The following is a 20,321-nucleotide window of genomic DNA, read 5'->3' on the forward strand; positions in this document are numbered from 1 at the left end:
GTCTGGCCAATATAGCAGAACTTTAATAAATCTTGGCTTTGGCTGAAAGAAGGCCTGGGTTGAATTCATTTGGGCAGGACCCAGTTGTTGTGATTTTGGGGTCCCAGCACCCCTAAACCTCTAGACCTCAACATTGGAATCACCTTCCTGATGTCACGGTCCTCTTCTGGAATGGAAAATAAACAACAACAAAAGAGCCATTAAACAAAACCAATACAGTCCCTGTCCACAAAGTGCTTCCATTCAATAAAGGAAACAACATATATTGGTATATAAATATATATGAAATAACTACAAGGTAATTTGAGAGGCAGAGGAAGCATTAACAGTTATTAAGATAAGGAAAGGCCTCTTATTTGAAGTGACTTTTGAAGTATGAAATCCCTAAAGATTTCAGTCCTAAGAAATAATCCCTGCCAACTGCTCCTTAACTCTCTATGGTCATAAATACTGCTCCAGTACATGTTTTACTAGGTTTTTTTTTCAGAGTTGCTAGAACAGGAGGTAAGTCACCCAAATAGTGTAAACATAGGGAACTTAGATTTCAGCTACATGTGTCTCAAAGTCTCATAGGTTATCATTTTGCTCAGAATGAGTTACATCATAATTTTCAATATTCACAGAATAACTGGACCTCAAAAGTAGCTTATCACGTTTGTAAATGACATGAAAATTGGGAGGTTAGCTAACATGAGGAATAGTTTAGGATCCTAAAGGATCTAAACTGCTTAGAATGATACTAAAGGAACATAATGGGATTAAAAAAGTCAGCTTCACAAGACAAGATAAGAAATTTTATACCCCAGTTCATGTGAAAAAGATTCAGTGATTCTAGGGGTTTTCTAGTTCAACATGAGGCAACATTGCGACCTACCTTAAAAAAAAACTGACCCAATTCTAGACTCTTTTCTATAAAAGTCATAACTTCAAGAATAAGAGAGATGAGATTCATGTTCTGCCATGCTCTGGTCAAATGTCATCTAGATCAGAGTGTTCACTTCTGAGTGCTACCTAACAGTGACAGGCTAGAGCATATCCAAAAGAAGGCTGCCAAGATGGTGAAGAGCCACAAAACCATGACATGCAAGGATCAATTAAAAGAACTGCCATGTTTAGCCTGAAGAAGAGACTGAGGAGAATATGAGAGTGGTCTTCATGTATTTGAAAGGAACATAATATGCAAGAAGAATTAGACAAGTTGTACTTATCTTGTCCACAGAGGATTGAATTTGAAACAATAGGTGTTACAGGGAAGCAGATTTTGACTGGATTTGAGGAAAAACTTTCTAATAATGCTAACCATCCAAAAGTGAAATGAGTTACCTGGGGAGATAATAGATACCCCAGACATATGTCTGTTATTTCTCTATGTGTCTTCTGTACCAAACACTATTCTGAGAAATTCAGTGAAAAGATTTATCCACTTCAAACACTTCTCATCTTAACCCAGGTTTGTTCATTTTGTTGGTATAGAAACTTTTCAATTTCATGCAAATGGATTAGATTAGGTATGCTAAAAACAGAAACAAATGACCACAGCTAGCTAGCATTTGATAAACCCAAAAATCTCAGTTATTGAGGCAAGAACTCACTATTTGACAAAAACTGCTGGAAGAACTGGAAAATAGTCTGGCAGGAACTAGGCATGGGTCAACATCTCACACTATATACCAAGAAAAACTCAAAATGAGTGTATGATTTAGACTTAAAGGGTTATTTCATAAGCAAATTGGTGGAGCATAGAAAAAAATTACCTTTCAGATCAAGAATTCATTATGCCCAAAGGGCTATAAAAATGTGCATATCCGTTGACCCAGCAATAGCACTTCTAGAGCTGTATACCAAAGAGATCATAAAAATAGGAAACAGACAGATATGTACAAAAATATTTATAGCAGCTCTATATGTGGTGGGAAAGAATTGGAAATTGAGGAGATGCACATCAGTTGGGGAATGGCTGAACAAGTTTTGGTATATAAATGTAATGGAATACTTTTGTGCTATATGAAATGATGAGCAAGCAGACTTCAGAAAAACCTGAAAAGACTTGTATGGACTGATGAACCAGGATAACATTATACACAGTAACAGCCACATTGTGCAAGGACTAACTTTGATAGACTTAGCTCTTCTAGGCAATGCAAGGATGTAAGATATCTCCAAAAGTCTCTTGATGGAAAATGCTATCTACATCCAAAGAAAGAACTATGGAATTTGAATGTAGATGGAAGCATGCTATTTGCTCTTTTTTTTCTTTTGTTTTGTTTCATTTCTTCTATCTTGTGGTTCCTCTTATTGATTCTAATTCTTCTTTACAACATGATTTATGTAAAAATATGTTTAATAGGAATGTATATGTAGAGCCTATATCAGATTGAACACTGTCTTAGGGAGGGACGTGGGGAGGGAGTGGGAGAAAATTTAAAAATCAAAAGCTTATGGAAGTGTTTGTTGAAACTAAAAATAAATAAATTAAATTAAAAAAAAAAGATCAAGGGTTCATGACCAAACAAAAGATAGAGAGGATCATGGAAGGTAACATGGATAATTTTGATTACATGACATTAAGAAGTATTTGCACAAACAAAACCAATGCAGTCAATATGAGAAAGAAAGGAAGAAACTGGTGGGAAAGTTTACAGCAAGATTCTCTAATAAAGGTTTCATTTCTCAAATTTACAGAGAAGTGAGTCAAATTTACAAAAATAAGTCATTTCCCCAGTGATAAATGGTCAAATTACATGAACAAGCAGTTTTTAGAAGAAAAAAAAATCAGAGCTATCAATGGTCATGTAAAAATTCTCTAATAATTAGGGACATAATAAATCTAATAATTAAGGAAATACAAATTAAAACCTCCTAAGTACTACCACATGTCCATCAAATTGGTTAAGATAATAGAAAGGAAAAATAACAAATTATATAGGAGATGTGGGGAAATAATATACTTATGCCCTATGGTTAGAGCTGTTAATTAGTCCAACCATTCTGGAGAACAATTTGAAACTATACCCAAAGGGCTACAAAACCATACATACCCTTTAACCCCACAATGCTACAGTACTTAGTCTATACCAAAAGAGACCAAAGAAAAAGGAAAATGACTCATATGTACAAAAATATTAATAGCTCTTTTTCTGAAAGCAAAGAATTGAAAAGTGAGGGGATACCCATCAACTGGAAAATGACTGAAAAAGTTGTGGCATATTATTGTGATGGAACACTATTTTGCTATAAGAATTGAGAAGCGCTGTGGTTTCAGAAAAATAAGAAAAAAAGACTTACATGAACTGATGCAAAGTGGAGTGAGCAGAACCAGGAGAACCATATCCATGATGATGACAATATTGTAATGATAATCAACTGTAAAAGACTTAGCTACTTTGATCAATACAATGATCCACAACAATCCTGAAATGATGAAAAAATGCTATTCACTTCCTGATAGAGAATATTGACTTCTGTATATAGTGCAATAGAATATAGCATATTGAAGAATATTTTTCCTCTTCATTTTTCTTGCATCTTTTTTTATTTGCAACAAGTGAAAGTGAACATTTGTTTTGCATGACTTCATATGTATAATTGGTTTCATATTTCTTGACATCTCAATGGGAAAGGGAGGGAATTTGGAACTGAAAATAAAAATTAAAAATAAAACAAACAAAACAAAAACACTACAAAAAAACAATACAAAGTGTTATTATGTTTAATCAGTACTGTTTCAGGCCGGTTCTTCCATCATCATTTCTTCTATTTACATTTGACTTTCATCTTTATCTTCTTTGAAAATGAAAATTATTAATTTTCTTCCTATTGTTCTTTTGTTATCATTGTAGCTTTTAAATACATCAGTCTCAGACATACACACTAACAAAGAGTATAACTTACAAAAGAGCAGTGCTGTGTTGGGAGCACAAAGACAAAGGGCCATTCAGCAGAACTAGGGTGCTCCAGAGATAAGGGGTGCCCTTGCTAAAGGGGAGAGTATGCCCCAAAGTATTCTTTTGAGAGAGATGCTCTTATACTATCATTTTGTATGGTCTCCCTGGATCTGATAGAATTGGGTATCAGAGGTCAGAGCAAAATATTTGTGGGGAGTGGTTGATATCAGAAAGATAAGCAAGCCAGTGGTAGATATAATATTATTTGGGGGATCTAGGTGTATTAACCTTCAAAATATGTTATTGTCAGTATTATTCCATGAGTATGTTCTATAAGCTACAGACTCCTTAAGGGAAACTGTTTGACTACTATGCTGTCTTGGAGTTTTCAGCTTGTGATTTTTCTGGAGGTAAACTGTGGATTCTTTTGATTAGCACTTTATTTTCTGTGTTCGTAACTTATGAACAGATTTCTTGGATTATTTCTAGAATTACAGTGTGCAAGTTTCTTACTCATCTTCTAAGCAGTCTATGACCTCTAGATTGCCGCTACTCAATCTGTCTTTGAGATCAATGTTTTGCTTGTATAAAGACCATGTGTTCTTTTATTACTGCTTTTTTGCTTCTCCTCTTCTACATCATTCTTCATTTTTGTGTATTTGTATTCCCAATCTGCTGTTCTCACTTTTATTTCTTAGAAGAAACTCATTACTCTGGATTGTTCTACCCTGCCAATGATTTCTGTTCTGCAAGTCATCAATTCTACTCTTACTCTTATTTCTCTTTTAAACCAGGCAGGATCATTTTGTTTTGGTTCCATGCTTTCTTGGGGATCCACAGGGCCTTTGTTTCATAGGATGTTGATTCATTTTCCTTTGTTTTGCAATACTTACCATTTGGTGTCTAGATTAATTTTGATTATCTGGAGGCCATATTCGTTCCTGCTATTAATATCTGCTCTGTTGGTTTATCTGCTTTTATTCAGTGTCTTTAACCAAGTATTGTTCCACCTCAGATCTTCGGTCATTTCAGTCCCTAAGGTTCACTTTTTTTTTTATAGCACATTCCCCTCCCTGGGCTGGACCTCAAAGCTCCCTCACCCTTTTCTTCATTGGGGAATTCACTTTTCACCAGCCTCACTCCCTTCCCCAAGTTGCTTCTGGCGGTCGAAAACTGGTCCCAGCCTGGTACCTGTCATGTCTGCTTCAACATTGACACAGCCCCATCATCCCCCATGCACTCTCATCCACATATGAAAACAGTGGTGCCCTGCCCCAATTACCTCTGCTCCTTTGGTCTCTGGCTGAGCAAGCTGGTGCAGCTCTCTACCCTGGTTCCCCAGCAGAGCACGGTTCTGCTTTGCCTATACTTCTCCCTCCTCCAACCCTAAGGTTAGGGGGCTAGAGTTGAGTTCTATTCTTTGTTCCTGCAGATGGTGGCATGAGCTTTGCAGATGGTGGCATGAGAACAGGAGCAGGATGTGGTGCCAGAGACTTTAGCAAGCGCAGCAAAATTGCTGAAGAATCCCAGAGCAAAAGCTTGTTGGTCCTGTTATGAGGTCCAGTGGGTGTAGGGGTTGCCGAGGAAGCCTGTTAGGTATTAGAGATTAGGCTTCCCTGCCATTAATTCACCATTGCCTTATTAGACTTCTTGGTTCCTTGGCACGCTGAGACACCTGCAATTACTTTACCTGGTTTCATAATTCTTATTTGGGAGAGTTTAGAGAGTTCATGGGGATCAGAGAAAAGATGCAGCCTTCTATTTCTTGATCACATGACCTTGAAATTCAAAGATTTTGTAAAAGACACTGCTATTCAGACATCATGTCTACCTGCCTTCTGAGGCTCTTTCCAATTCTAAAATTCTACTATTCTGTGATAAACTATTATCCACAGAATGAGTTCCAAACTCTTTAGCCTCATACTTACTATTTGGATCCAATGTACATTTTCTGTTTTCTTTCTTGTAACCCTTCTACATGAACCCAATATATCACTATGCAAACTTTCTTCTCCATTTAGTGAGACTCAGATGACTCCTGATTGCCCCCTGAGTGCATCTGGTGTATTGCTACCTTCTTACTTTTGCTCATATTATAACTCTTTCCTGTTACTTTCTGCCCACCAACTTTTCCCCTCCCTTTAAGAACCATTTCTAGTCTCATCCTAGTAAAGATTTCCCTTGAGAGTAAGCATTGTTTCATTCTTTTTTGTATCTGTGTCCCCAGCACCTAGCACAGTGCCAGACATATAGGAAATTTTTAATAAAGGATTCTTCATTGTTTGATTGATGCATCTACCAAATCACAATGATCACTTCTTCTCAAAGCACCAGTGACCACTTGCTGGATGTACCATTCATTTGGCATTCGGTATTTGCTTTAGTCTCCTTACCTGTAAGGCTGTGATCCTCTAGAAAGTGAATACCAGGTCTTCTACCTTAGTATTATATCCCAAAAGCTCTCACAAGCCTGAGTTCATAATAGAATGCCTGGAAATGTTTATGGCATTGAAATGAACTTTATCCATCTGAAACAAACAGAACTGAATGTGACTTGTATGCCCCCAGGTGTGACACAGATCAAACAGAAAACTTTATTTTGGAGAAGCTCTTAAAAAGCTCCCAAAAGTTTGTTTTCCTTTCCATTTTTTTCTTTTAATTTCTCCAGGTTCTCCAGTGCCATCACACTGAGGATCATTCTTTTTGTGTCTCTCAATTTACCAAAACCATTTTGTGGTTGTGGTGGTGGTTGTAGTGGTGGTAATTGTGGTTGTGGTTTTTGTGGTTGTTGGTTGCTGTGGTGGTTGGTGGTGGTAGTTGGTAGTGGTGGTTGCTAGTGGTTGGTGGTGGTGGTTGGTAGTGGTGGTTGCTGGTGGTTGGTGGTGGTTGGTGGTGGTGGTTGGTGGAGGTGGGTGGTGGTGGTGGTGGTTGTTGCTGCTATTGGTGGTGATGGTGTTGTCAGTGTTCAATCTTTTCAGTTAGGTCCTACTCTTCATGACCCAATTTGTGGTTTTCTTGGCAAAGATACCATAGAAGTTTGCCTTTTCCTTCTCCAGCTCATTTTACAGATAAGGAAACTAAGGCAACCAGGGTTAAGAGACTTGCCCAGAGTCACACAGCTAGTAAGTGTCTGAGGCTAGATTTGAACTCAGGAAGATGAGTCTTCCTGACTCCAGGCCCAGCAAGCTATCCACTGCCCCATATAGCTGCCCATTTTTGAGTTTTCAGTCAACTAAAAACCCTAAGTTCTTTCTGTGGAATTTACTTCTTTGCTTGACTTGGACTTCCACTGCTTCCAACATGATCTATGTCATCCATCCAGCCAAGTCACATGAATGTTCTCCAAATATGCCATCTGTATTCTAAGCTCTCTGATTTGTTACATTTCTTGGTACACCTTCTTGAAATGCCCTCACTCATCTTTCCTCTCACACCAGGACTAAGGCTCCAATTTGACAGAGTGGCAAAAGTGGACCCCATGCTGGGATTTTGATGAGACAGGAGTAACATAGACAGATACTTTTGTGACATAGGACAATGTTCAGACACAGAAAAGGCAAAAAAAAAGAAAATACAGATATTAATAGAGGCAGGAAGGTCAGTTTCAGAGTCTGGTAGCTCAAGGGGCAGGAAATCAGGCTAGAAAATCAGGAACTTGGAGCCTAGTCAAAGGATCTGTTAAACAAAGAGTCAGGAACCCAAGAGGTCCAGGCATGCTATGGCATGCTATGGGTAATGGTAGCTACTTTGGAAAAATTGTGTAGCCTCTGAAGAGAACTACATGGAAAAATATAACACTCATTAGAATTAGAAAGCCCTGGTCTTACCAAAAATAGTTTCATTATATTGGAGTCATACCTCATAAATCAATCAACAAACAAGGGATTTGGTTGTAAAGGGATTTAAGTGACAAATACAGTATTTTACATCTGATCTTGGAGATAATAGGAATCCACTAGAGTTTAATGCTCAAGGGAGGATGAAGCAGTCAGAACTGCACTGTAAGAAAATCCCTTTGACAGCCAAGTGGGAACCGAATTAAAGTCAGGAGATATTTGAGGCAGAGAGACCAGTAAGAAGGGGACTGAAAAAGACCAAGTGAGAAATGATAGAAGGCTGACCCAGGAGTTAGAAAGACCTGAGCTCAGATCTCATCTCAGATACTTACTAGCTATGTGACCTTGGGAAAGTCACTCAACCTCTACCTGCCTCAGTTTCTTCAATGTAACATGGGGATAAAAATAGCATCTACTTCACAGAATTGTCATGAGGGTCAAATGAGGTAAAATTTGTAAAGCACTTAGCACAGTTGCTGCCACATAGTAGCACATAATAAATGCTGGTTTCCTCCTAGGGAAACTACTAGGTTCTTGGTTCTATGGGTAGAGGGAAAGGGACATATATGAAAAGTGCTGTGAAGGTTAAAACAAGATTTGGCAAAGGATTAGATATGAGGTGTGAGGAAAAGTAAAAAGTCAAGGATAATACTGAGGTTGCCAACCTCAGACAGTTCGGTGAATAGGGCTCTAGACTTGGAGTGAGAAAGATGTGAGTTCAAATCCCGTCAAAGACAATTACTGTATAACCCTGAAGTCACTAAATGGTCACAATCTGCCTCAGTTTTCTTAACTGTAAAACAAGGAAAATAAATTGTACCTACCTCCCAGAGGTGTTGTAAGGATCAAATAAGATTTTATTTGAAAAGCACTTAGCAAAAATCCTGGTTTCCAGTAGGCACTTAGATAAATGAGGATTTCGTTCCTTTCTTCCTAGGAACATAGAGGTACTGTCAATAGTAATAAGGAAATTCAGAAAGGCAAGGGTTTGAGGGTAAAGATAATTAGTTCAGTTTTGGATATAGTGTGTTCGAAATGCTTCAGGAAAACCAGTTCACATATCTAAAAGTTGGTTGATGATGAGTGACTAGAGTTTGGGAGAAGGTTAAGACATATGGACCTGGGAATCATCTGTATAGAGATAACTGAATGCACACGAACTGATGAGAGTACCAAAGAGTGCACTCATAGAGGAAGCAGAGAAGAAGACCGAGGAGAGGGGAGACATCCTCCCAGATCATCCATTTAAGGAGGGCATCCAGGTCAGCCACCTCTTCATTTCCCACCTAGATACACTCTTCTAAATTTCATCATGTCTCCCAAGAATGTCATTTTCTTGCAAGGTCACATTAATCCTGAAACTCACAGTGCCTCATCAGTACCCTCCCGCCTGTAGGTCTACTCCCTTCCTCTGATTAGAGAAGATGAAGGGTTAAGAACAGGGAGCTCCTTTATTTAAGGAAGGTGATCAGACTAACCATCTACAGTGCCAGGCCCATAGTAGGCACTTAATAAATGCTTATTGACTGACTGACTGACAAAGCCTTTGGACTCATTTGGGTTTTAGTGGGAATGACACGGGTGAAGATCCAGCCAAGGATACTGAGAAGGAGTAGTCAGATATGCAAGAGTCGAATCAGAGGACAACAGGGTCGTGAAAAGCTTAAGAGGAGAAAGAATCCAGGAAGAGATGGTGATCAACATTATCAAAGGATACAGAGAGGTCAAGAAGGATGAGGATGAAGAAAATATCATTAGACTCGGCAATTGAGAGATCACTGATAACTTGGAGGAGAGTACTTTCAGTTGGATGAGTTTGGGAGCCATATTGGGAGGATTAGAACAGAGTGAAAAGAGATGAAGTGAATATATTGATCAGTTCAGTATAAAATACAAGTGGCTCAATTTTTTAAAAGCTGCTTTTTAATTGGAGAAGAAGTTTCTAGAAGAGCAGTATTGCACCCAGAACAAGTGCCCAGGGTAAATGGCACAAAATGCATTCTCAATTCAAGCTTGGAAGAACAGTCAGTTGAGGATGAAGAGACTGTGGTTACTGTCCAAAGGAGGGGGAATCAGATAGAAACTTTGAGACCCTGTGAGGAGCTTTCCTGCAAGATGGGAAGCAGGAAGACAAGAGGAAACACACCCTCTGGTAGCTTACTATTTTGAAAATTAATGCTTGTAAATTTATTGTGAAACTTAGCCCATCCTCCAGTGGCAAGGGATTTAAATGTTCAATTTTGGTGTTCTGGAACACAAACCCAGTTGCTCTACTTATAATCTTTGGACTGTCCTAATTTTAACTTTTCACCCAGCTGTTTTGGAATATATAGAATTTTTGATTACATCCTATAGAAACCATACGTCTCTCAACTTTTGGAAGTACAAGGTCCTTGCCCCTCCCCCCCAAGCAAGTGTACTTGATCTAGGTGTCACCGATTTCTTATTCATTTCCCCAAAAAAAGACTCAAAAGAAAGAGAGAGACTGAGCCAAAAGTGATTGCTTCACACATTTATTAACACTGGAAAGAAAATATTAGAACGTATAAGAGGCAGCTAAGGAGAGGAGCCAGATATAGGGACCTATTGGTCATCTGAGGAGATGGTGGGGATTTTCTGGATACCATAATTCTGAGGTTGATGGGAATTGTCTCCTCCTAGAAAACATCAAAGGGAAAGTCAGTAAACGGTCCTAGGATTGCATAAGGAACCAGAAATGACAACTTCCCATGAGCTAGCAGGGCCCAGTCCTAGGGCGCAAGAGGTTCAGAAAACGCATACTACACACTAGCATAGAAGTTCAAGGGGAGGCTGAAGTCTATTTGAAATATGTTTTTTAAAAAATCATGCATCCATCAAGCATGATTTGGAAGTTCACCTACCCATGACTAAGCTAAACCAAGTGGACACTTAAATCCCAGCTAATGTTTAGGATTCTAGATTATTCTGGAAGATGCTCTAGAAGTCTTTAAAGAGTACATACCTTAAGCATCTTCTGGGATGCAGGCCTCTGCAGAAACAAAGACACATGTGAATGTGATTATTTGCCAAAAGTACGTCCTACCACAAAGCTCCCAAGCTGGACCATGGTTTAAGCAGTTAGGTATGGTCTGCTAAGAAGTTAGTATAAAACAATTTCTAAGGTGAGAAAACAACTGGAATGGGGGGGGAAGGGATGGGAGTACACGACAGGGGATAAAGGGACAGGGCAGAGTGGAAACAAAACTCCATTATCGTTACCTTCCTGCTTAGGAGAGATGATTCTTTTTTCATTAAATCCTTTCTCTTTGATGAATTCCTGATATTCCTTCAAAGCTTCAGGGTCCACTTCTGTGCTTGCCCCTACAGAGAGAGAATAAATTGTTAGTTGCCACTAGACCCTTGTCTGATCCTTTTCTCTATAATAGCCACCCTCTATTGTGAAAGTCTCTGGGTTTTGCACCCTAGTGAGCTGAATGACAGCATGAAGAAACAACAGGAAAGAACTTAGGGGAGATTGGAAAATTTATCTTCTGCCAACAAATTCCCTACCTCAACTGCTCCCCAAATCATTATCTTTACAGAAAACTCTTATATAAATCTCTCACACTCACACTAAACAAAATGGTCTTAATGCCCTAAAATCTCCAGAAAAGTGGTGGAGGAAAGGGGTAAGGAATGATGACACATGCATGTTTGCCTTCTCCCTCCTTCTCCTGCTTTGAACAAAGCAGGATTTCCCTCATACTGTCTCATTAAAGACTGAGTTAGCACCTGCAACTAGAAAAGTCATTACTTAATAAGACCTACGTTACCATCAAACATGCAGCTGACAAGACCTTCAAAGTAATTCATGGAATCCACTAACCTTTTTACTGGATTTTGATTTGCATCAAGTTCAAAATGAATGGAGACAGGAGAAATTTCCCCCCACTCCCTCTCTGGAGGAATCCCAGTGGGCAGGTTCCAATAGCTGCCCTGAATATTGACACTGTTCTCTTGCTGGGATTTACTCACCCAAAAGTTTGGCCCATTTGACTTGTTTGCCCATGAGCTCGCCTTCACAATAGACAATCCAACTATTTGGCTCAGAGGTCTTGGTTACATACACATGGTGTTTTCCCTCATCTGTGGAGAAGTGGAGGGGAGATATACTTTTAGCATCCTTAATCCTCTTAGAAAATATCTTTTGGGAAGAGGCTGGGGCAAGTTTCAGATTCAGTGTTCCTGGTAAATAGCTGGCATCCGGGAATCACAGAAGAGAGTTGTATGACCTGATCCCCTGACTAGAGCAGCTTCCCCTTCAACCTCATATGGTACTTGGTTTTGTATCTTGCTAATGAACTTGTCATTTTGTAATATTGTCTGTTATAAGACCACAGGATCAAATGACTTTGAATTTTGAGGGACCTTAAGAACATTTAGTCTTAACTCTTCGTGTTACAGAAGAGAAAACAGAAGCTCATCGAGGTTAATTAATACAGTCAGAGATGACGTGTGGTGTAATAGATGGGGACCTAACCTTGGCATAAGGTGGATCAGCGTTCAAGACCTTGCTCTCATTCAGAGCAATTCACTTAACCTCTCAGGGACCCAGGCAACTCTCTAAGACTGTAAGTTGGAGAGTGGTTGCTGATCTGCATTGATATTCACTCACTGAGAGGGAGTTCCCAATATCAGTTTAATCATAGGTCTGGTTCAAGGTGTTTGTGCCTTAAGCTGGAATGGTGTTTTACTAGACTTTTACCCCTTACTCATTGAACAGCATGATTCTCTAAATATTAGAGCTAATTAATACATCTTGGTTAAATGAGTGAATGAGGGCAATGCCAGATCTCTAGGACATGCTTCATTGACCTACTCTGACCAGTACATAAATGGATCCATCTACCTCCAACCGCAACAGAATTTTGAGACAGTTCAATTTTATTCTTTGTGTCTCTCCTACCCTCCATATGCCTCTAATTCCAGGGTCCCAAGCACACATCTATGTTATGGTACCCCACCTTTGCACATCACTCTGAATAGTACTCCCCGTGTTCTTGGTATTAGCATATTAATGTACACTTTTGTCTCCTACATTTCCTGAATTAGACATGTGAATCCTCAGAATAGCTTCCATTAGACAATGCCTTTACCAAGGAAATATCTCATGGCAAAAATTTCAGAACCAGGACTTCAACAGGAATAAACAGGCTAAGTATGTGTTCTTGTGGTTTTCCAATGCAAACCATAAGAGCAGCTGTCTAGCCTGCTTTGCCACCCTAAGCTAAATTGGGCCCAGTGATAGTCAATTATGTCTTCAGGAAGATAGACCCACTGATTAATTCAGTCCATGTCTTGGAAAAAAGCTGCCCAAGTCACTGTGTGCTGTCAGGCAGGCTCAGCCTTTGGACTGTAGGGCTACAGAGAGGTACCAAGTTCAAATAATCTCGGAGACCTGACCCCAGGCTGTGTTTCTTTATTAGAGTCCCTTTAATGTGGCATGTTTGAGTCACTTACCCATGGTGAATTCATTGGGATTTTCTGTTTTCTCCAATTTTGCTTTAGTCTCTTTGCACTTGCCCTCCTTCCTGAAAAACAGAATACGTATAAATAGTTTTGCTGGAGATAAGAAGTAATGTTATCAAAAATCTTAAAAGGTGGTTTGATTCCCTTGCTCCTGACCCAGTTCTCAACTAAGGAAAGTGCAGCTGAAGCAAACCAGTATCCGTGTCTGTACTCTATTTCCACTCATAAAGAACTGTATGATTTCCCATGCATCTTTCGATCATCAAATATTCTGGAGGTCAAGCTATACAGGGGAACCACAGAACACCATGATCTCTAAGGAATCAAAATCACAGGTGACCCTAAGGGAAATGGTGAGAGATATATGAAATGAGTAGGCTGAAATGTATAATCTATGATGATAACTTGTGTCATGAATGCTATGGGATGGAGGAATCAACAGGGGAAATAAGGAAAGTGAAAGGAGGCCTGAGCCCATCTAATCAGCAGTTAGACAGTGACTCAGAAAGTCAGCCAATGAGTGCTAAGTAAGCATTTCACCCATTGGTGGTAAAAAATAAAATAAAATAAAATAAAATAAGCCTAATCTTCATATTCATATATGAAAACATAACTACTAAGTGTGGTCAGATTAGGTAAGCAGAGAACATAGAATTATCAGCTCTAGTTGTGGTCCTGAAATAGGGGCTATAAAAGAATAAACCAGGTGATAGGACTATTCTATGCAGACTACTTACCTGAAGGTAAATGAGGCCTCTACATTACCATCATTAAGTAGGGAGAAGGTAACGGGTGAGAGGGACTTAGGCCTCTTCTCCTCAGGAATTTCCTTGTCTGACACAACAGCATGTACATGGTATGTGCCCTAGAGAGAATCATAATTTGTAACCAGGGCTTGAGGAAGGAAAAATGAGGGAGGCAGGTCTCTCCCATGCATGAACTTTCTCAGCTAAGTTCTTCTACACTTGGTCACCTCTTTGATCATAACCCTAGCTGAAACAAAAATTGGCTGAGCCTTTACCTCAGGGGTCATGATGGACCTGGTGGCAGAATAATCAAATGAGAAGTTGTTAGGAAGAGGTCGGGACTTCAGCTGAACTAGTCTTGAGAACCCAAACCTATAAAGTTGCCCCAAATGTTCTATGACCGAATTTGAAGCAGAGATTTGGCTTTGAATCCACAAACTAAATCCCTGCTGACGGTGACATCGAATCCTTCGAGACCTAATTCCACTTTGGAATATGACTTGTTTGGAATGCTTGTTGGTAGGGATAAAAATTAACTGGGTCATATTCCCCATTTCCAGTTCACTCTGGACAGAGTAAATGAAATCAAAAGTGAAAGAAGAATAAAATCCTTGATATAGCATCTACTTCCTGCATCGATTCAATTCAATATTTTCTAGTTGAGTCCATAGCTCTAAAGTTGCTGCCCCTTGTAGAATGGGGTCTCACAGCTCCAGATCCTCCTGAGAAGAATCTGGTGGGATCCTAATTTTGAAATGACAGCCTCTTACTAGCATGCATGCCTCCCTCCAATCTACAAGACTTCCCAATGCAGCCTTACCCCCAATGCTTCTTCTGAAGATGTTGATTCTTCAGCTTGAAGGATGGAGAACAGGCTTAGTGCTATGGTTAGGAAAAAGACCTTCATCCTGACAGACTTTCACAGGGCCTTCCCTTCAATCGGTCACCCAGTGAAGCTGGTTAGAATGTGTGTGCTCCTCTCCTAAAATCTTCCTCTCTATATATCCTGAGATCAGTGTGACACTGAAAACTGATCTCTCTTTTACACAATGCTTGTCATACAATGGATCAACGGGAATAAAGGGAGAGGTTAAAATAGCATATTATCTTTGGAATCATCACACCTTTTTGATTTTTCAATGACTATTCATTAAAATTCATCCAAAGAATCAACAAGACCTATTGTTTTGAGTGTCTGCATCTTCTAGGATGGTGAAGAGACTCAGAACCATAACATACAAGGATCAGTTATAAGAAGTCACCATGTTTAGCCCAGAGAAGAGACTTATGAGGAATTGAGAGCTATCTTCATGTAGTTGAAGAGATTTCATATGAGAGAAGGATTAGACAAGTGGTGCTTAGAATCAGGTCAGGTGCTTAGAATTAGGTGCTTCAAATTGTTGGAAGCTGTGCCCCCCAGCTCCAAAGCCAAGGAAAGTACCCTGTTTGCTGATTCCTTGAGCAAATGAAAGACAGAATTTGGGATAATGGGCTAATGTTGCAGGGAAGCAGATTTTGATTGGATTTGAGGAAAAACTTTCTAACAATTAGTACTGTCCAAAAGTACAGTTGAGCTGCCTGAGGAGACAGTAGATACTCTCTCATTGGGGTCTTCGTGTAAAGGTTGAATCAACACTGGTTGAGGATTTCGTAAAGGAAATTTCTATTTAGGCATGAGTGGGAATAGATGTTCTCTGAAGCCCCTTTCAACTCTGAGATTCTATTATTCTGGAATAGCCCTTTGTCTCCAGCATGAATTCTAAACTATGTAACCTAATATCCATTATCTGGACCCCAAATTTTTATGTCTTTGTTTCTTGCTGATCCCTGACTCTCCCCTACTTGAACTCTCTCTTCCAGGTAGTCAGACTGATATGATTCCTAATTGTCTCCTAAACACACCTGATATATGGCCCCCTCTCTACTTTTGTTCACGTTATTCTTTTCTTCTCTTTTCTGCCCACTCATATCCTCTATTCTTTAAGACACACCTCTAATCTCATTTTGGTAGACTCCCCCCTTAGAATGTAAGTTTCTTGAGAACTTACTTGAGAACAATCCTTGAAAATATTGTTTCTTTCTTTGTGTACCCAGCACCTAACACAGTGCCTGGAACATAGTAGGGGCTTAATAAATGCCTTGATTAATTGATTGATCACAGTGATACCTCCTTCTCAGAGCTTAGTGACCACCTGCTACCTGTACCAGTCATCTAGCTTTTAAAATGTGCTCCAGTCATCTTGCCTATTAGATTGTGATCTTATAGAAAGTATGGACCATGCCTTGTCTTTGTGTTTTGTCCCAATAGCTCCCATACTCCTGAGTCCATAATAGCCTTTTAATAAATGCTTATTGAATTGTATTGAACTCATCTGAAACAAACTAAACTGAAGGCATCTGCCTATACCCCAGGTATGACAAAGAAAGAGCAGGGAACACTGTGTTTTAGGGAGGCTCCTGAAAAGGTTGCATTGTATTTGTTTTCTTTCCTAATTTTTTTCTCCTTAAGTTATTCCTAGTCCTTCAGTACAGAGTGCCCCTTTGTAAAGTCAGCTCCATGACCTTTCAAAGGTGAATGCTGTCAACAAAAACCAGTGACCACAGTTGGGGGATTTTATGTTTGTCTTTGTGGTTGTTGATTGTTCTGGTCATTTGTTCTAAGTATTGCACTGTCTCCATTGATCACCAGCAGAGCATGGATAAAGGCATTTTGGAGGTGATCTGTTAGCTTTCCCCATTATACAATGGTTCCCTTGATATAGAGGATGTTCCTAAAAACTAAGCAGAGATTTAGAAAACTTTAGTTACTTAAGTTATTCCTTCTTCCTGGCTTGATCTCTAGGAGAAAGTCACTGACATTCCTCATGATGTCACCAATAAAGTTCAAGTCAATTGCTACCTCTTTATGGAAAATTTTCCTAATTCCTCCAGTTTAGAATCTTTCTCTCTTTCCCCAACATCCCCATCACTTTTTAATTTATGTTCTGTCTATTTCATAATTTCTTATTTATAAATGTGCTAGAATGCAAGCTTGGTGGAAGTGATTTGACACAGTCAGCACTTAATAAATGCTTGTTGACTAATTGATTACTTACTATAGGCTTTATTCCCATTTTATAAAACAGTAAGCTTCCAGCTGGAGGTGGCTCCAGAGTTAATTCTTTTTTTTTAAGGCAATTGGGATTAAGTGACTTGCCCAGGGTCACACAGCCAATAAGTGTCAAGTGTTTGGTCTGAGGCCAGATTTGAACTCAGGTCCTCCTGACTTCAGGGCCAGTGCTCTATCCACTGCACCACTGAGCTACCCCATCCAGAGTTAATTCTTGAAGAAAGTTAAAGATTTAAAGAGGCAGAAGTGAGGAAGTACATTCCAGAAATGGAAGACAGACCTCATAACGACATGAAGACAGGAGCTGTAACTCAGTCTGGGGAACAGCAAGCAAGCCCATTTAACTGTGACTTAGAGTGTGTAAAAAGAAGTAATATAAGCTCCTTGAGGTCAGGGTCTTTTTTTTGGTGAGGCAATTGGGGTTAAGTGACTTGCCCATATTCACACAGCTAGTAAGTGTTAGGTGTCTGAGGTCAAATTTGAACTCAGGTCCTACTGACTCCAGGGCTAGTGCTCTAGCCACTACACCACCTAGCTGCCCCCTGTTTTCCTTTCTACTTGTGTTTGTATTCCCAGTGCCTGGCACAGGGTCTGGTACTTAATAAATACTTGTTTACTTACTAAGTAATGTGTTATCAGCCAAAAAGATAGGCTGGGTCAGATTGCAAAGTCCTTTAAATTCTATGTTGAGGAGGCTGTATTTTATTCTAGAGTCAATGGGGGATTCATTTAAGATACTTGAGTCAAAGAATGTCATATTCAAAACTATACACTAGAAAATTATTTTGGCAGCTGTGAGAAAGAAAATGGGTTCTGTCATGGACTCATTTATTATGCCACAAGGAACTTATCATACCCAATATATAGGTCCAATACTGAGCCCCTCCACCTCCCCAATAGACATTTCCAGGTTTCTTATATTCATCTAAATTTTCCCAGTCTTTTTCCATTCCACCACTGTGAGTAAGTCATACAGATTACATGATTCCAGAATGATATCATTAATTGTCAGCTTTGAAATGTTTCCTGGAATCCTTCATCTCCCAGAGAGTGAATTTCCAGGACTACTCTCAAAAAGGCTAGGCACTATGAAAATGTGTGCATCTTATGAGCACAGTGTCCACACCACTCATTCAGTACACAAGCCCTCACACTTGAACTGAGTTTCTTCCTTTGATAATCATTCATCAGGCCCAAGAAACTTTAAACCTTAATTTTCTGCATCTACTCCTTCCTCTGGATCCAGTGCTCTCACTAATAGAAAATAATATAATAGCAGTAGCAATAATTAGCATTTACATAGCACCTACTAGGTACCAGGCACTGTGCTAAATGCTTTACAAATATCACCTAATTTGATCCTCACAACAATCCTAGGAAGCTGATACCATTATTATCCCCATTTTATAGTTGAGAAAACTGAGGCAGAGGTTAAGTGACTTGCCCAGGGTCACATAGTAAGTATCTAAGAAGAGATTTGAACTCAGGACTTTCTGACTCTTCTAGGCCCACCATTCTATCTACTACATCACTTAGCAGCCTCCAATATGCTCTAAGGATGTCCTTGAGGGGGGAGGAGTAGAGGCTTTTCTGTACAAAAATATTTCTAGCAGCAAAACTCATAATAGAAAAAAAAAACCCTGGAGATAAACTAGGCCTTTAGCAAATTGGTTTTTAAAATGATATAAGAAGGCCCCACCTCTGTCACATTGTCAGTGTGAGCCTGGGCATATCACTTAACATCTCAGTGCTATAGGAAACTCTAAGATTATGAATTGCAGGAAAGAGTGCCAACCTGAATCTGTTGAGGGAATTTCTTCACCTAGTTCAGTGAAATCATAGATCCAATCATTATGCCTATGTGAAGGTAATAGACTATTGTCGCATTTGAAGAAATGATAACAATGTTATTGTTGTCCTCTGGAGAATCCAAAGCTACTCCAGAGGACAACAATAATAGCTCACATTTCTGTAGTCCCTACATCTTATATACATCCAATCCTCAAGTACTCTTTGATCCAATAACACTGACCTACTTGCTATTCCTTGAACAGGACTTTGCACCTCCCAGATCTGAGCATTTTCACTGGCTTTTTATCATGCATAGAACACTCTCTCTTTTCATCTCCACCTCCTGGCTCTCTCAGCTTCTTTCAAGTTCCAGCTAAAATCTCACCTTCTATGTAAAGCCTTTCCAGATCCTCCTTAAGATATGTCAAGTAGTTTTTTTTACTTGATTCTCTAGGATTCTCTAAGAATATCATCATATCATCTGCAAGGAGTGATAGCTTTGTTTCTTCTTTGCCTATTCTAATAAGTTCAATTTCTTTTTCTTCTCTTACTGCTAAGGCTAACATTTCCAGTACGATATTGAGCAACAGTGGTGATAATGGACATTCTTGTTTCACTCCCGATCTTATTGGAAATGCTTCTAACTTGTCCCCATTACATGTTTGCTAAAGGCTTCAGGTAGATGCTATTTATTATTTTAAGGAAGACTCCATTTATTCCTATGCTCTCTAGTATTTTAATAGGAATGGGTGTTGTGTCAAAAGCTTTTTCTGCATCTATTGAGATGATCATGTGGTTTCTGTTGGTTTTGTTGTTGATATGATCAATTATGCTGATAGTTTTCCTAATATTGAACCAGCCCTGCATTCCTGGTATAAATCCTACCTGGTCATAGTATATTTACTATTCTTGTGATAAGTTGCTGTAATCTATTTGCTAATATTCTATTTAAAATTTTTGCATCTATATTCATTAGGGAAATTGGTCTATTATTTTCTTTCTCTGTTTTGGCTCTTCCTGGTTTAGGTATCAGCACCATATTTGTATCATAAAAAGAATTTGGTAAGACTCCTTCTTCACCTATTTTCCCAAATAGTCTGTATAGTATTGGAATTAATTGTTCTTTGAATATTTTATAGAATTCACTTGTAAATCCATCTGGCCCTGGAGATTTTTTCCTAGAGAGTTCATCAATGGCTTGTTCAATTTCTTTTTCTGAGATGGGATTATTTAAGTATTTTACTTCCTTTTCTGTTAATCTGGGCAATTTATATTTTTGTAAATATTCATCCATTTCACTAAGATTGTCAAATTTATTGGCATACAGTTGGGCAAAATAGTTCCTAATTATTGTTTTAGTTTCCTCTTCCTTGGTGGTGGATTCACTCTTTTCATTTTTGATATTGGTAATTTGGTTTTCTTCTTTCTTTTTTTAAATTAAATTAACCAAAGCTTTATCTGTTTT

At 39.0% G+C, this 20,321-nt stretch overlaps 1 protein-coding gene across 1 annotated transcript; it reads right to left on the reverse strand.

The window, feature by feature from the left end:
- Positions 1-10,250: 10,250 nt before the first annotated feature.
- LOC114032814 (late lactation protein B-like) lies at positions 10,251-14,886 on the reverse strand. The gene is made up of 7 exons (XM_027848287.1): positions 14,777-14,886; positions 13,948-14,075; positions 13,202-13,272; positions 11,717-11,827; positions 10,961-11,062; positions 10,704-10,730; positions 10,251-10,377 (listed from the first exon to the last, which is right to left on the reverse strand). The coding sequence occupies exons 1-6, from the start codon at positions 14,861-14,863 to the stop codon at positions 10,705-10,707; spliced, it is 525 nt and encodes a 174-aa protein (XP_027704088.1). The 5' UTR covers positions 14,864-14,886; the 3' UTR covers positions 10,251-10,377; position 10,704.
- Between the last annotated feature and the right edge of the window lie 5,435 nt (positions 14,887-20,321).

The sequence above is a fragment of the Vombatus ursinus genome, unplaced genomic scaffold (genome assembly GCF_900497805.2).
Source record: "Vombatus ursinus unplaced genomic scaffold, bare-nosed wombat genome assembly UNPS02000580.1, whole genome shotgun sequence".
Classification (NCBI taxonomy): Eukaryota; Metazoa; Chordata; class Mammalia; order Diprotodontia; family Vombatidae; genus Vombatus; species Vombatus ursinus.

Excerpts from the sequence above, each read along its gene's own strand:
- LOC114032814 (XM_027848287.1), bottom strand. The coding sequence starts at position 14,863 with ATGAAGGTCTTTTTCCTAACCATAGCACTAAGCCTGTTCTCCATCCTT. Across the intron at positions 11,063-11,716 it reads CAAATGGGCCAAACTTTTGG|GGGCAAGCACAGAAGTGGAC; the intron begins GTGAGTAAATCC and ends CTCTCTCTGTAG. Across the intron at positions 10,731-10,960 it reads CATCTCTCCTAAGCAGGAAG|AGGCCTGCATCCCAGAAGAT; the intron begins GTAACGATAATG and ends TTGTTTCTGCAG.